At 39.2% G+C, this 15,713-nt stretch overlaps 2 protein-coding genes across 3 annotated transcripts; one reads left to right on the plus strand and one right to left on the minus strand.

Annotated features, from left to right (window-relative positions):
- Positions 1 to 1,291: 1,291 nt before the first annotated feature.
- LOC128603454 (butyrophilin-like protein 1) lies at positions 1,292 to 5,075 on the plus strand. 2 transcript variants are annotated; one of them, XM_053617888.1, is made up of 5 exons: positions 1,292 to 1,512; positions 3,288 to 3,339; positions 3,425 to 3,712; positions 4,209 to 4,219; positions 4,886 to 5,075. In XM_053617888.1, exons 2-5 carry the CDS (start codon positions 3,324 to 3,326, stop codon positions 4,934 to 4,936), a joined length of 366 nt encoding a protein of 121 aa, XP_053473863.1. In that variant the 5' UTR covers positions 1,292 to 1,512; positions 3,288 to 3,323; the 3' UTR covers positions 4,937 to 5,075. The 2 variants fall into 2 exon arrangements, with proteins under 2 accessions (XP_053473863.1, XP_053473864.1); XM_053617889.1 differs by lacking the exon at positions 4,886 to 5,075 and having other exon boundaries at positions 4,204 to 4,276.
- LOC128603424 (adenylate cyclase type 10-like) lies at positions 4,251 to 15,648 on the minus strand. Its single transcript, XM_053617837.1, has 26 exons — positions 15,435 to 15,648; positions 15,042 to 15,089; positions 14,917 to 14,955; positions 14,724 to 14,831; positions 14,412 to 14,608; positions 14,218 to 14,293; positions 14,054 to 14,136; positions 13,688 to 13,885; positions 13,248 to 13,369; positions 13,080 to 13,156; positions 12,852 to 12,981; positions 12,613 to 12,665; positions 12,280 to 12,525; positions 9,673 to 9,957; positions 9,106 to 9,148; positions 8,729 to 8,942; positions 8,500 to 8,637; positions 8,231 to 8,397; positions 7,962 to 8,109; positions 7,126 to 7,330; positions 6,945 to 7,041; positions 6,741 to 6,847; positions 6,268 to 6,385; positions 5,910 to 6,105; positions 5,483 to 5,671; positions 4,251 to 5,340 (listed from the first exon to the last, which is right to left on the minus strand). The coding sequence occupies exons 1-26, from the start codon at positions 15,562 to 15,564 to the stop codon at positions 5,206 to 5,208; spliced, it is 3,549 nt and encodes a 1,182-aa protein (XP_053473812.1). The 5' UTR covers positions 15,565 to 15,648; the 3' UTR covers positions 4,251 to 5,205.
- Positions 15,649 to 15,713: the final 65 nt, after the last annotated feature.

Below are 15,713 nucleotides of genomic sequence, written 5' to 3' on the forward strand. Positions count from 1 at the left end.
CACAAATCTTTAAATAATAAGTAATTGAGTAATCATTCGTGACATTAATGAGGATTTCTAATAACTCAAATCACAAAAATACAATAGAATGAAAAATAAAACAATAACATTAATACAGTAAAATACATGATTTACAATAAATAAATAAATAAATAAATAAATAAATAAATAAATAATACAGTATAGGGAGCAGTACATAGAGAAATCCCACAGAATAAAAGACTACAATAACATTGATCCAGTAAAAGACATTTTGTAAAAAGACATATTCATAACAGTACATACACAGAGAAAAGCCAGATCACACATTGAATTAAATCACCAGTATCATTATCCAACTACACAGAAGTGAACTGTGGTGATGAATTATTTACTCATTTTAACAGCAGCAACTATTAGTTATTTCAACATTTAATTCAAATTTAATTCATAATGTAATAGTTGTGTGAGGTGGGACTCGAACAGAGGTCGTCTTGTTGTCAGCATCAACAGACTTTTACGTCTAAAATACAAAACAGATGCCTATAAATCACGTTTCTCTTTATTTCTCCTTTCTTTCGTAGTCGTAGGTTTAAGGTGGTGCAGGAGGCAAAAATAAAAATAAAACGCAGAAAAAGGCAATACCCAACTGCTCCGATAAAATAATATAGAAGAACTTCTCTCAGTCTTAAAGAAATAATAAATAACCGCTGGACGACTCGTAATACACAACTATGACAAGGTAAAGCTGACTTCATTTAGATCGTCCACAAGGGGGCAGCATGTGCACATGTACAGAGTAAAACAACAGCCGTGGAGGAAAGTTAAAGAAACAGCTTTACCTCAAAGAGCGGACAGTGGAGACTCATTCTGTACATGTTAAATGGGGGGAAAATCATTTAAATGTTAATGTCAAATATCTGGATATAGATGGATGACTAGATACATAAATAATTAAATGATGAGAGATAAATAGATAGATAGATGATAAATATATATATATATAAAAAAGACTGACAGACAGCATAATGATGAAGAAAAAGACATGAATCCTGAATTTATAAATGTGATACCAGGGTCCAGTATGTAGCTAGCTGAGAATCTGGACTTAGAATTAAGTAGTTTCTTAAGGTATTAACTTTGGTTAACCCTGGGGAAATATTTATTATTATTATTATTATTATTATTATTATTATTATTATTATTATTGTTATTATTGTTGTTGTTGTTGTTGTTCAGGACATACATGTATAATAATAAGCTAATAATGCTGAGCACAAGGGGTTATCAGAGGTGAAGGGGCGGAGGTCTCTCTCAGTTCTCTGTAATGGAGGTGAAAGTGAAAGTAGCCATTACACTTCCTGCTGTAACAGACTAAAACAGGAGGAATATATTTGTGTGTAGACAGGGGGGAGGTTTTACACACGGTGTTTAAATTGTAATGAGGTCAAAATACTGAATATGAGCTGCTCTGAAATGTGGACACACTTCAGCTAAAGCAGCAGATTTGTTTATATCTGAGGAACCGAAAAGGTAAGCGGAGTTAGCATCATGCTAACGTACAGTGAGGGAAAGAAGTATTTGATCCCCTGCTGATTTTGTACATTTGCCCACTGACAAAGAAATGATCAGTCTATAATTTTAATGGTAGGTTTATTTGAACAGTGAGAGACAGAATAACAACAAGAAAAACCAGAAAAACGCATGTCAAAAATGTTATAAATTGATTTGCATTTTAATGAGGGAAATTAGTATTTGACCCCCTCTCAATCAGAAAGATTTCTGGCTCCCAGGTGTCTTTTATACAGGTAACGAGCTGAGATTAGGAGCACACTCTTAAAGGGAGTGCTCCTAATCTCAGCTTGTTACCTGTATAAAAGACACCTGTCCACAGAAGCAATCAATCAATCAGATTCCAAACTCTCCACCATGGCCAAGACCAAAGAGCTCTCCAAGGATGTCAGGGACAAGATTGTAGACCTACGCAAGTCTGGAATGGGCTACAAGACCATTGCCAAGCAGCTTGGTGAGAAGGTGACAACAGTTGGTGCGATTATTTGCAAATGGAAGAAAGACAAAAGAACTGTCAATCTCCCTTGGCCTGGGGCTCCATGCAAGATCTCACCTTGTGGAGTTGCAATGATCATGAGAACAGTGAGGAATCAGCCCAGAACTATACGGGAGAATCTTGTCAATGATCTCAAGGCAGCTGGGACCATAGTCACCAAGAAAACAATTGGTAACACAATACGCCGTGAAGGACTGAAATCCTGCAGCGCCCGCAAGGTCCCCCTGCTCAAGAAAGCACATATACATGCCCGTCTGAAGTTTGCCAGTGAAGATCTGAATGATTCAGAGGACAACTGGGTGAAAGTGTTGTGGTCAGATGAGACCAAAATGGAGCTCTTTGGCATCAACTCAACTTGCCGTGTTTGGAGGAGGAGGAATGCTGCCTATGACCCCAAGAACACCATCCCCACCGTCAAACATGGAGGTGGAAACATTATGCTTTGGGGGTGTTTTTCTGCTAAGGGGACAGGACAACTTCACCGCATCAAAGGGACGATGGACGGGGCCATGTACCGTCAAATCTTGGGTGAGAACCTCCTTCCCTCAGCCAGGGCATTGAAAATGGGTCGTGGATGGGTATTCCAGCATGACAATGACCCAAAACACACGGCCAAGGCAACAAAGGAGTGGCTCAAGAAGAAGCACATTAAGGTCCTGGAGTGGTCTAGCCAGTCTCCAGACCTTAATCCCATAGAAAATCTGTGGAGGGAGCTGAAGGTTCGAGTTGCCAAACGTCAGCCTCGAAACCTTAATGACTTGGAGAAGATCTGCAAAGAGGAGTGGGACAAAATCCCTCCTGAGATGTGTGCAAACCTGGTGGCCAACTACAAGAAACGTCTGACCTCTGTGATTGCCAACAAGGGTTTTGCCACTGAGTACTAAGTCATGTTTTGCAGAGGGGTCAAATACTTATTTCCCTCATTAAAATGCAAATCAATTTATAACATTTTTGACATGCGTTTTTCTGGATTTTCTTGTTGTTATTCTGTCTCTCACTGTTCAAATAAATCTACCATTAAAATTATAGACTAATCATTTCTTTGTCAGTGGGCAAACGTACAAAATCAGCAGGGGATCAAATACTTTTTTCCCTCACTGTAGATGTTAGTCACCAACGACTCAGTAACCTGTTAAACTGGTCCTTCAGAATACACTGTGGAATTGTGCTTTCTAACCATGTATTAGTGTGAGGTAAGTTGTGTAAAAGGATGACTCTCTCTCTTCCTGTGTGTGTTTAGGATTTTATTAGTTTGAACCTACAGAAAGAGATAAAGATGGCGGCTGCACGCAGTAAGTTACATTTCCAGAAATATATGTGTTAATATTATTTATTTTGGAGTAAACTAATTGTGTGTGTGTGTGTTTTCCTACACAGATGAGTTTAAACTCATCGGTCCCAGTGGTACACGTCTGTCTCCTGAAATCAGTGCTGTTAACATGGAGATCCGGTGGTTTAAGGAGACATGCTGTGTTTGTGTCTATAAGAACAGACATGTGACAGAGGGGAGAGGTTACGAGGGCAGAGTGAGTCTGTTCACTCAGGAGATGGAGAGAGGAAACGTCTCCTTACAGCTGAGAGACTGTAGAGGGTCAGATTTCGGACATTACCTGTGTCAGGTCACTGATGGAGACAGAACAGAGGAGATTACAGTAGAGATGATGTGTAAGTGTTCCTGATCTCCACACTGCATAAACTCAAAATCATTATCTGTGCTTCTCATCTCAGTACATTAAACACACAGTCAGTATTCAGTATGAGGTTCAGTATACAGGGTGCTAATGTGGAGTGAAGTTCATTTTAGTTGAATAAACAGTACGTCTGTTTTTCACTCTGCTACACACCTGCACAAGGGCCTAAACGCAGCAGCTTGTACAAATATGAATTAAATCGTGATTCATCATTTCATTAAGTTTGTTTATCTACTAATCAGAGATGGGCTCGATATCAGTTTAAACTGAAACAATCAGAGACATTTCTCCATCAGAGAGGAAATTATCTGTTGTTATGTTTGATAAAAATATTAAAATTGTAGCTGAACATCTTTGTACTGAAAGCACAGAGTGAAGATTGTTTAGCAGCGATTCTGACTGTAAATCATAAGTTTTTCTCTCTGTATTTTATCTAACATTACATTTCTCTCTGTTGTTTTACAGGACAGCTTCAGCATGGGTAAGTAAATAACTCGACTTCACACTAATGGTAGCGGCTGATATTTTATAAACTTATCACATATATTACATTTGAATCCAGGGATGAAATAGAAAGGAAAAAAGCATTTTCAGACACCACTGCCAGACTCCATCAGAATCTTATTCAAAATCATACAGCAATAAAATCACCAAATTTCCCAGGATTCCTCTGGATTAAACAGGGGTCTTTTGTGCGAATATCCAAGAACCATTTCACCTTTTTGGATTATTTTCATAAGGTGTGACTCCTAAATATTTTTATCTAACATTACGTTTCTCTCTGTTGTTTTAGATTTAAAATACACAGGGGGAAATGCACATATACTGACATACTGTATATTGGTAAATACATGCGTTTATCAGAAAATAGTATTTTCCAATAAATCACAAGATATTTCTGTTCCTTAAGGGTATATTATATATTATATATATATATATATTCCTTAGCGGTATATTAGCACAATGCTACATTCTACAGATTTACTGTGTGTGATGACTGATTGTTGTCTAGTTTTCCTCTTTTTTATTAAGACACACATCAGCTGTGTTTTAACCAGAGTAACAGTTACTTTCACATTTTCACATGAAACAATTCACATTTGACTTCATGCATGAAATCTTCACACTGTATTATTTACTTTCACAGGGGGCAGTATCAGGTGAGTATAAACACTTTTCTGTGATGGTGATATCTTGATGCTGCATGATGACAGATGATGTGGCCACACAGTAAGACGGTAACTAAACACACATACATCCTTCTCTTTTGTTTGCACGTTATTCCGGTTGTCTTTTAGTGTTTCATGATTAAACGTGTTGCAGATCACGCCATATATTTCATAATGACAGACACAGATTTGGGTTCGGTTTCACTGTTTTATGTCCAATTTGTATTTTCATGTCACATTAGACTACCTGCAAGTTTTTACAAAATATGGGAACGCCGTGTAACCTCTCAAGTGGAAGTTAGTTAGCGATAGTTAAGCGATAGTTAAGCAGCTCCTCAGGCTGTAGTTTTGCTGCTTTGTCCCATCTGGGCATGCTCAGAACAGCTGTAGACCACTCTGCTGGAGTGTGGCTGCATGCACCAGAGCAGTCAACCTACGAGAGAGGAGACCAAATTCACTAAAGAATATAAATTCACTAAAACTCTATGACAGTCAGTTTTCAGGCATTTTTCTTGGGTAATGGTAAAAGGAAGTTGGTGGACAGCGTGAGGATATTCATGTTTGAGCTTGTGTACCTGGCTCTGCCTGATCCAGTTCTGTTCTAAAAGGTTGCCCTGTTCCTCACACAGCACCAGAGCTTCCTTGAAGAGGTCCTGCGCTAGTGTTTCCCTTCCAGTCAGCTGGTGCAGGTAAGCATTCAGGTGCAACACACGAGGGCTGAAGATGTGACTTTTTCCAAAACGTTGTGTGAAGTCTGTAAAGAGCTGTGTGAGAAAATACAGCATGTTACATCATGAATATAGCAGTTGGGGAAATGTTTATGTTTATGTAGTGTGGTAGCTATAACGTGAAAAATTACACTTATACACAGTACTTCTTTATCACATATGGACCAAGTTTGGAAAAAACTCTCCATACAGGTTCACATTAAAAGTGTATTATCTGTTTTTGCTTCAGTTCTGCTCATTTAAAAAAATCTGAATTAAAGCTTTAAAAAAAAACCTTTTGTGATTTTTTAAGGGTAATCCTTCTTTGACGGTTGCAATCAGTCAGTTCTTTCCTGAAGAGTAGGATGCTGCACTCTAGGAGAATGACCCCACCACTGATGGACTCAATGGAGGTTGGAATCCGAGTGTACACTTTATACGCATTATCAAAGAAGACTGCAAACATCTCCCAGTTTTCCAGCCGTGCATACCTGAACACACACACACACACACACACACACACACACACACACACACACACACACACACTTACAGAAACAGTATTGTGGTCTTACGCCAATCCTGAATGCTCTTACATGACTGAGAGTCACATATAGTAAAGTTAGTCTATGTGACCGAGAGCAACTTCTCACCACAGAGCCACTACAGAGTAAAGATGCAGCATCAGACTCTTATCAGCTTCTAGGTTAGCATCTGACCGAGATTCTTCCACAAAAGCCAAACACTCCTCGAATGGTCTGAATACAAATCCTGAACCGAACAAGGACAAAACTGCTCATGTTGGACCATGTTTCAGATCATTATTTTCAGGTCGGTTTAATGTTTATCCATAAACATAACTAACAGCTAAAAGTAGATTTGACCATGGACAGGGATGGGCAGTACTTATGATACATGGGTCTGAAATATGTATTTAAATTACAAAACAGTATTTCTAAAATTCGTACTTGAAGATTGTAGAATGGAAAAATACTGATGTAATTTTTCTATTACAAAATGTAATATATAGATTTTATTTTGCTCCATTACGTATTTTTGCCCATCGTGGTTCACGTGTAACAGAAGTAATAATCATGGATCTTCCCATGACTGACAGAGCGCATACCAGCATACAGCAAGAAGTTCATGCAGGCAGCATAAAACCAGCCCTTATCTATACTGCTTGACATTTCTCTGCTCAGAGTCTGGATCTGCTGCACACTCTCGCTGTATCTGTACACATTGAGACATACACACACAGTCACATGTTCTGCATCATCAGGTATAATTGTTTCAAGCAATAACTGAAGCAACACCAACCCATACCCACCTGTCAGTGAGGAGCAGAGGCAGATGTAATGCAGCTGTGGTCCTCATGTCCAAACCGGGTCTGTTCTGGACTTCACCCAGCTGCTGAGCTCGAATAGCTGTCGAACGCATACCACCACAAGTCTTGTTCTTTCATATGCACATTAGGAAACTCAGCCTTTAAGAAGGACACGCCTACTTACTGCACTCGATGGACTGCTCCAGGTCCCCTGTGCACATTTTAACGACGGCAAGGGTTCGAGTCAAGTGGCTGATCAGCCTCCGTCCCTCAGGGTGGTCTGACAGGCCGGCACAAGTCCTGCACAGGAAGGCTTCGAGACGCTTGCACTCGCTCTTCTCGCCTATAAACTGACTGTACTGGAGATAGTTGATGGCGGAGTAGAGGATCTGCAGATACACAATCACATGACTTGTTATTCTTGTCTGTGTCATGGGCATCACAATCTAGTCATGAATGTCCACAGGACTTTAACAAATCTGAAGGAAAGCACAAATCTTGAAAAGATCATGGCTGTTTGGGATCTGTGTTTAAAAATCTAGGTTCATACATTAAAAGGTATAATAAGGGACTGAAGTTAACTAAAAGCAAATATTACAAAAAACATGTCCTCCATTAAATATGATTGGTCCCACTTTTAATAAGACTCTTTCTCTACTCTAATTCACCTTTCTCTGATTTCCTTTTCTGTGATAAATCTGAGGAATCATAATTAAAATCAGACTCATGTCCGCATGTCTTAATTCTGTTGAACTTGGGGCGGCTGTGGCTCAGGTGGTTGAGAGGGTTGTCCACTAATCGTAGGGTTGGTGGTTCGATTCCTGGCCCACATGACTCCACATGCCGAAGTATCCTTGGGCAAGACACTGAACCCCAAGTTGCTCCCGATGGCAAGTTAGCGCCTTGCATGGCAGCTCTGCTACCATTGGTGTGAATGGGTGAATGAGACACAGTGTAAAGCGCTTTGGATAAAAGCGCTATATAAGTGCGCTATTTTTACGATTTAACTTTGACACTGACCTTGAACGGATCGGTGCTCTGGATGGCAAGATTGATTTCCATGGTGATGGCCAGCGATGCACTCCTGAGCCGGCCACGCATGCAATCGATTTTCCACAGGAAAGACAGACAATTGATGCATTCCTGCAGATGGTCTATCTTTCTTTTCCTACACACACAATCATCTTATAAAGCTTCCACAAAAGTCAAACACTCCTCGAATGGTCTGAATACAAATCCAAGTACAAGTCTTCCTTTCTTGTGCAATGATAACATGAATAGACTCATACTCTGGGATCTGGAACTGTTTGGACCGGTAATGGAGTTTCTTCAGCTTCTCGTATATGAGCTTAAAGGATTGTGCAACAGAACTGCGAGGCAGTTTGCAGTTCAGGATCTTCAAGGCGTTCTTAAAACTCTCCTCTGCCTCCAGAATTTTCCCTGCTTTAAACAGAATCTGGGAGAAATTAAGACATAATGAAGACCTGTTTGTCTTTGCCAAGTTATATTTGCACTTTGGATTAGCCTTTGAGTCTTGGATACCCGAGTCTTTACATACCTCTCCTGTGAGCCGATGCATAAATGCTGGCTGAAATTCACCGATTTGCGCGTTTTCAGGATAGGCTGACGGAAATGCAGGCTTCCCTTCTTTTAAATTTTCCAGAATGGACCTGGTCTCAGTCAAATACTCCAACGCCTGCAACAAGACGCACTTTCTCACAGTCGTGTGTAATGATCACAACTGGGTCAGTTATACAGGTAAATAAGCAGTTAGACTACACACATACCCCATCATCATTCTGAAGATATACACAGGCAGCTGCACTCTCCAGCAGGTAGTGAAATGTCCTGGGCACGTCTCCTGCAAGCCTCCAGTGTCTCATTCTAGTGATGAGTACTGTCTCCATTAGCTGAGCACACTCGCAGCTGCCTGCAGTCGTCCTATCACACGCTTCCGTCAGTACTGACTTCACCTTGGCCAGGAAGTTCTCTGTATCATTACTGCATACATACACATAAGCAGTGTTACTCCCTGTATATGGTGAGGTTACATTACAGCCATGCATCGATCAGATTTATCAGCATCTGTACATAAGCTCTGAATCACGATCACATCTCTATAATAAATGTTTTGTCTATATGAATGCAATCACTGTATCCTCACCCATTTCCTTCAGTTGGGCACGCCTGATTTCGAGAGTGAATGCCTACATAGAAAAACACTTATTTTACCATTTCTACACTCTTTTCTCACAGTATTTGTAAACATAAGCAGACCTCCATAGAGTTCTTGAATCTGTGTCTCTACAGTATATTTGCATGTTTAGAACGGTACTGAATAAGAATTAACTTGTTCACAATAGGAAAATTGGCTTGCTGATTAAATTGGCTGATGTGGCTGATACGGTTCAACAAAATGGTCAGTATTGGTGAAAATCTTTAAATATTCTACAGGAAACCACATTAATAAATGAGATGCTATTTTGAACAACTTCATTAAATCACTTGTTCATTCTGAAATAATGAAATCATTATTATGTTTATATAATGGAAGTTATGAGTTTGAGAAACTGACGGAGAATCTTTCTTGTTAAACTACTGACGTCTGTTTCAATTCTGACCATAGAATGTGATATTGGCCAACACTGTAAACAATCTGAAGGTTTAAGCCTTTGATAAATGTTCGTATGGGTTAGGCCCTGGAATGGAAGTCAAGATTTCAATCTCTGACCTTGGCTACGAAAGACCTCATAATGCTGTATTGCCTTGTAGATCTCCTGGAGTTGCTCGTTATTGTCATCTGTGGCTACTTCCTCTCCGAACAGGAAACTCCTGGCACCGCACTTGCTGCAGCGGTAGGCCTTTTCCTCCAGGAACTGGGCCCAGTACTCGTGGATCAAACGGAATCGCCACTCACACTTTTTTACATCCATATATACTATCTCCATTACATCCTTGTTGCAGAAACTCATCTGCCGACACGTCCACACAGGATCCATTGAGAACCAAATGTACTCTGAGAGAGAAACAGTTTAAGTGTCAGCACTGTTCAGTATTACACAAGAGTTACATTTAGGGTTATTAAGTGATTACAGTACAATCACAAGGATTTCGTGCTGCTGATCAGGATTAACGACAATTCTTTATTTGCTCAAAATTGTGCCATGCTTTGGAAACATAAATGTTATCCAGTGCTGTCAAAAATGATCTTTTGTTTGATCTTTGATCAAACATTCATTATTATAATCCACGTTTTCATTAGAATGAGTCAATGAAGTATGTTGAGAGAACTAGAGTTTTAAAATACCTTTATTATTACCAGTAAAACATCAGTTTAATAGCACAAAAAAAACTTTTCATCCTGTTGCATCGGCAAAATACAGAATATTGTCTTCAACCTTTCACAATCTCTCTTCAAATGTCAATATGCTTTCAAATAAAAAAAAAGATTCCCCATTGTGGAACAAAAGTCGTTTGAACACATTGACTCAGTTACAATCATTTCCAACATTGATTTTCTGTTTCCTACTTAAATTTTTGCCTGACCCAATAGAAAGTTTATCAAAAGGCCCTTCATTTGTTTCCATTGCAATATTTAAAGTCAAAAATGAAAACAAGCATGGTAAATATTTCATTAAAAGCCTCAGTCTTTCACAAGACTTTGATCACAAAACAAAACACATTTATCTTGTACAGAATGATCTAAAACAGATCAAAATCATTAACAGCCGTAACACCAGGCAAAATGCTACACTGCAGACCTCCAACAAACTTGGCTTGTATTCCATGAGCACGCTCCATTGGTGTAAAATTTGAAGTCCCACATACATGAATCCTCCAAGGAGTGTTAAAATGTATCAGACTTTCTTTCTTTAACTCCTTTACACATATTTAATACAATGATTAGCCTCCGATTGATGTTGAAGTCCAGTCAATTAAATCACTTGAAACTGCTAATGGACAATTAACTTCTACATCCGGCAAATCTGGAGAGATATTTAGACCTGGAAAAGTATCCTCGGAATCTAGGCTGAAGTGTGCTTTTAAGCAGTTGTGTAAAAGACTCATTTCATCTTCAATTAAAAAAGTTCAGCATATTTCCAATAAGTGTCCAACTGTCCCTATAGACTGAATGCCTAGTCTCTGGGTTAATATTAGACTATTATCCAATGTCCACCCAGCCATGTCAACGAGATCCTGTATTGTGATTACGTGCGCATTTATTCATTTTTGTCCAATCCATGTTTCACAAGATAAATCCAAACACGCTCTGTTGATCAGAGGCTCCCTCAAGAAACAGTACACAATCTGTAGACTTTGAGACTTTAACCACACTCTAGGCTCTTTGAACGTAAAGTATGCGGTTTCAGACTCAGCCCACGGCTTCAAGGAGTCGTCTATTAGCACGTACAGCATGACAAATAATTAACCGCACTTAAAGCGTTCATTAAAAAAATTAATAAAAACATGCAAAATTGTACACGGTAAAATAACGAAGATGAACTGTATGTTGATACGTGAAATTCTGGAGGGACTTTGGACGGCGTGGCGCTGTGACGTAATGACGCGGGCTGTTAATCTAATTATGCTCTAAAACATTTAAAACGGGAGTATTCTAAAAGCCACTCATGTAAACACCTTAATCACATTATTATCTTACTCAGAGTAAGGTCAATAAATAGATTATTGCTGTCCATGTAAACGTAGTCACTGATTTTTTTTCTTCCATTTCCCATCTATTAAATTTCCTCTTAGTTGTTGGCATTTTAAAAACTGCCTCATCCCCCCTGAACAGGGGAAAAGAGCACGCCTGCATCATCTACATCTATACCAACATCATCCTGTTTTCCCACATCTTTTTCCTTCCATTTCATTCAACACATCCTTCTTGGTTCCTTTCTTCTCCTTCCTGCACTTGCCTCAACACGATTAGTCACCGTTTCCCCTTCATCAACTTTTTCTTCACTATTTTTCGACTGTTAGCTTCCTGTATCTTTCTGTCAGCATTATAACCTTGAGGTTGTGTTTCTTTATCAGGACAAGAATGCATCAAATCCCCTTCTTTACCACACGAAACATTTTACTTTCAGGAGGCTAAACTAAAAAAACACGTAATCGAAATGATCAACCTTAAACTTGAGTGCGATCAGGTGTATTTGTTTCCTAAACAAAACCACGTTTCAGCAATGGAGACTTGCAACCTAAAGCTATTTGGCTATATCCCTCCTGACAAATCTTCAATAATTTTGGCCAATCCAAGAAAAAGACAGAAAAGGATAACAAGCCATTAAAGTTGAGAAAGAAAGAAAAAAAAACACAGCCACTCATAATCGCTTACCTTCGCAGCTGTTCTCGCAGTAACAGGTCTTGGTTGATGAGACGTTCCTGGGCTCTGAGGCACACTTGAAGACGCCCGCTCTAAACAATGATCTCAGGTGGATTATGAGCTCCGGTTCATTCATACAAGGCAGCGTGATCTTCAGCAGCTCAAAGTTGAAGTTGTTATCGTTGAAGTGTCCAATAACAGAGGCACATTTCACCACCTCCCACTCTTCATCCAGCATTGTCTGCTTGTTAGCGAAAGCTAGACAAGATATAACAAGTGCGTTGCTGAGGTAAGACTTGTTTAGATAAAAGGAATGTGCTTCATTGATGAAAGTTAAACACTCACCCAATCGCCTGCTGTCCATCTCACTAGATGACAATCCAGGTTCAAGAACAAACCTGTAATACAGTTCCAGTTCCTCAGATTATTGTCAAATAATCCACTTTTGTATCGGTTGTCACTCATTGTGTTCAGATGATTTCAATCATATATATAAAAAAAATACAAACAGCACAAAAAAATAAAAATAAAATAGAACTGAACACATTTACATCTGATTGACATCGCCACAATAATACACTTACACAGACCACTTTAGAGGCCTAAAGGTTGAAAGAGGCAGCAAGGAGTAGTGTCGGGTTGGCTCATCACATGACACAACCCCTGGGTTATTCCTCGACAGCAATGCAGCCTCATGCACTTTCTCTCCATACACTGTCACAGAGAGAAGCAGTATTAAAATAGAAGCAGTTAATAAAATATCAATGTTTAGAGAACACTGAAGTAACGCTGTGTAGGAAAACACTCCTTACCTCTGCAACATTCTCTCAAAGGGCTCTGCTCAAACTTGTACTTGACTCTTCCTGTAGCTACGCCTATAGAGATACTCCTATAGGACACAAACAGGACTAGTTGAAATGCTCCAAGTGTGCAAAATGATAATGAGGAGTTTGTTTGGAACACTCCATGCTGTGACTTACGAAACACTGTCGATTTGTTGGTGGCATGTCTCATGTATCCGGAAGGCAGCCTGCACTGCTTGAGCAGTCTTATCCTGTCTCTTATCCTCAGGTAAGCCAACGGCACACACAAACATACAGCCCTGAAATCACACGACAGATCCAGAGAAATGACTGCATGTGATGTTCCCATTCAGCTTTACAGTGGTAAAAATGGCAGGTGTGAGTTTTCTCTGAAGGCTGATCAAACTTGACCTTATTATTACTAGGTAAGAATCTCGTCATGAAAATAAAACTCTAATTGTGGTTGTGATTGTATGTTAATTTATACTTTAAACTCTAACACTATCAACTGTTTACCCAGCTAAATGTCTGTTACCGACTCAAGATTTAATAATAATAATAATAATAATAATAATAATAATAATAATATTAAAGTCACCAAGACCTGGAAAACATACCTCTTCAAAAAAGAAGACATTGCAGATTTTCCCACGGCACCTGAACATCTGCTCTGCAATAGTTTCGCTGACTTCTTGACGACCGAATCTCAGATCCGTCTGAGTCAGCACGAATTGCAGATACACGAACATGATGGTGGTAGGCCATACCTCTGGCAGGCCAGGATTGGGGGCTTCCCGTTGCTGATTTGCTTGTATCTAATGGAAGAAAAATAAATAACTCTGTCCCATTCTCCATGTACACTTCTGGCGTTAATGCAGTCGGAATACGAAGCAAACACCAAGGTCCACTCTGACCAAGAATATGTACTGTACGACCATCTAACATACTAATTCTGATACATTATTGTCTCAAATAGTACTCACCTTGTTATGGGCTGTTTGAATCATAAAGTGACAGATGAAGGCTTCTCTCTCCTTATGTGTTATTAGGTATGTTATTGGGTTTTCTAAAGAAATAAAACATGTAAATTGATTTATGTAACAATAGAAATGTACGTATTAAAAGCTGTGTGAAAAAAGTGCCTTACTCGTCATATGAATGTCAGTGTTGTAATGGTGCAGGTCATCCACTGAGATACTTTGCTGTTCCGTGCTGCATCGCACCTGATGTATCAACATTTATATCATTAACATTAACTTAACCTTTTTTTGAACTGAAGGGAAAGGGAACTGAAGGGAAAGGGAATTCAGAAAAGTCTGCTAGATGAGGTTTAAGACCAACCTTGACAGCTTCTTTATTTTCAATATTTTTGACAGTAAGGTTTTGTCTGTCGCACTGTCGCCATGCTTCAGGGCACAGAATGATGTCGCCATTCTGCATCCGCGCCTGAATCGATCGTATCTCTTCCACAGCCGGGCCAATGACAGCACAAAATTTATCTCCTATTGTAATTTTGGTGAACTCCCCAGCTGATAATGCTACCAAAACAAGAAAAACATGTAAAGATTCTATCAAATATAAAGACACTAAATTATGCATGTAGAACTAAATAAGCACCTATTTTGATAGGTAGATCATCGTCAGGTACTTTACTTCGGAGTTTTTCCACTTTCAGAGTTGTGAAAGCACATTGGAGAACATGAGATATGGTGTCACTCATCTGCACGTTCTCCTCCACCCACTCAGCCAGAATGGTGTCGCCTGCAAGCAAGATTATGTAACATTGATGTACTGACGTGCGCAAATATGTTTTGTAACATAACGTTCCAGAGTAAAATAAAGATACCTGTGTGATGCACTACGTAACCGCCTGCAGCATGGAGACCTGTAGTGTAGTTCAAACAGACATTACAATCTGCTCAGTTCAAAATGTACTAAGAAATTAGTGCAGGGCAAAAATTCATAACTTACATGCAGCTAGTTCTGCAGACCTGTGGTTGCATTGCAATGGACAGCGTTCTTTAAAAGAAAAATGACAACAATAAGAAAACAAGAGTACTCCAGCAAAATACATTTAGTGCAAAAAACACAGAGTCTAAAACTAATTTGTCTAAAATGGTGGTATTTTCCTGTTAACTAAATAATAGGATAATCTACCATCCACTGCACTTACTGAAATTAGCACCTGTTATTGGCCATTTTTCGGTGCTAAATATCAAATTACTATTTATATTCAAATGGTAATATTGTCCATTGTTCATGTAGTCAAGTTATGTACTATAGTAAGAAGATATTTACACATAAAACAAGCATTTGTTTCTACCAAGTAACCATTTGGACAGCCAGGTTGGCCAGCTCACTGACCTTTTCTACTCAAGTACAGCAAAACACCAGTCTTGACTTCTGCAGCACGAATTCCCTCTGATGATAAAACCCTGTACAACTCAGATTGACTCGTTCCTGATTGTGAAATATGAATAATGTCGAAATTCATGTGTAAATTTTCGTTTCGTCCAAACTCACGGTTAATGCAACCAGTAACTGTAGAATAACAAACTGTTTCCACAACAAGCAGCTCATTTCTGAACACTTACACATTCTATATTCCACGTCTCGTTGTGACGTCACAGACCAGAGGCGCGT

This window comes from Ictalurus furcatus, chromosome 28, assembly GCF_023375685.1.
Source record: "Ictalurus furcatus strain D&B chromosome 28, Billie_1.0, whole genome shotgun sequence".
Lineage (NCBI taxonomy): Eukaryota > Metazoa > Chordata > Actinopteri > Siluriformes > Ictaluridae > Ictalurus > Ictalurus furcatus.

Coding starts and splice junctions, on each gene's coding strand:
- LOC128603424 (XM_053617837.1), bottom strand. CDS start 15,564: ATGAATTTCGACATTATTCATATTTCACAATCAGGAACGAGTCAATCT. Junction 9,958..12,279: donor CTGCGAGAACAGCTGCGAAG/GTAAGCGATTAT, acceptor TTTCTCTCTCAG/AGTACATTTGGTTCTCAATG. Junction 7,331..7,961: donor AGAGCACCGATCCGTTCAAG/GTCAGTGTCAAA, acceptor GTGTATCTGCAG/ATCCTCTACTCCGCCATCAA.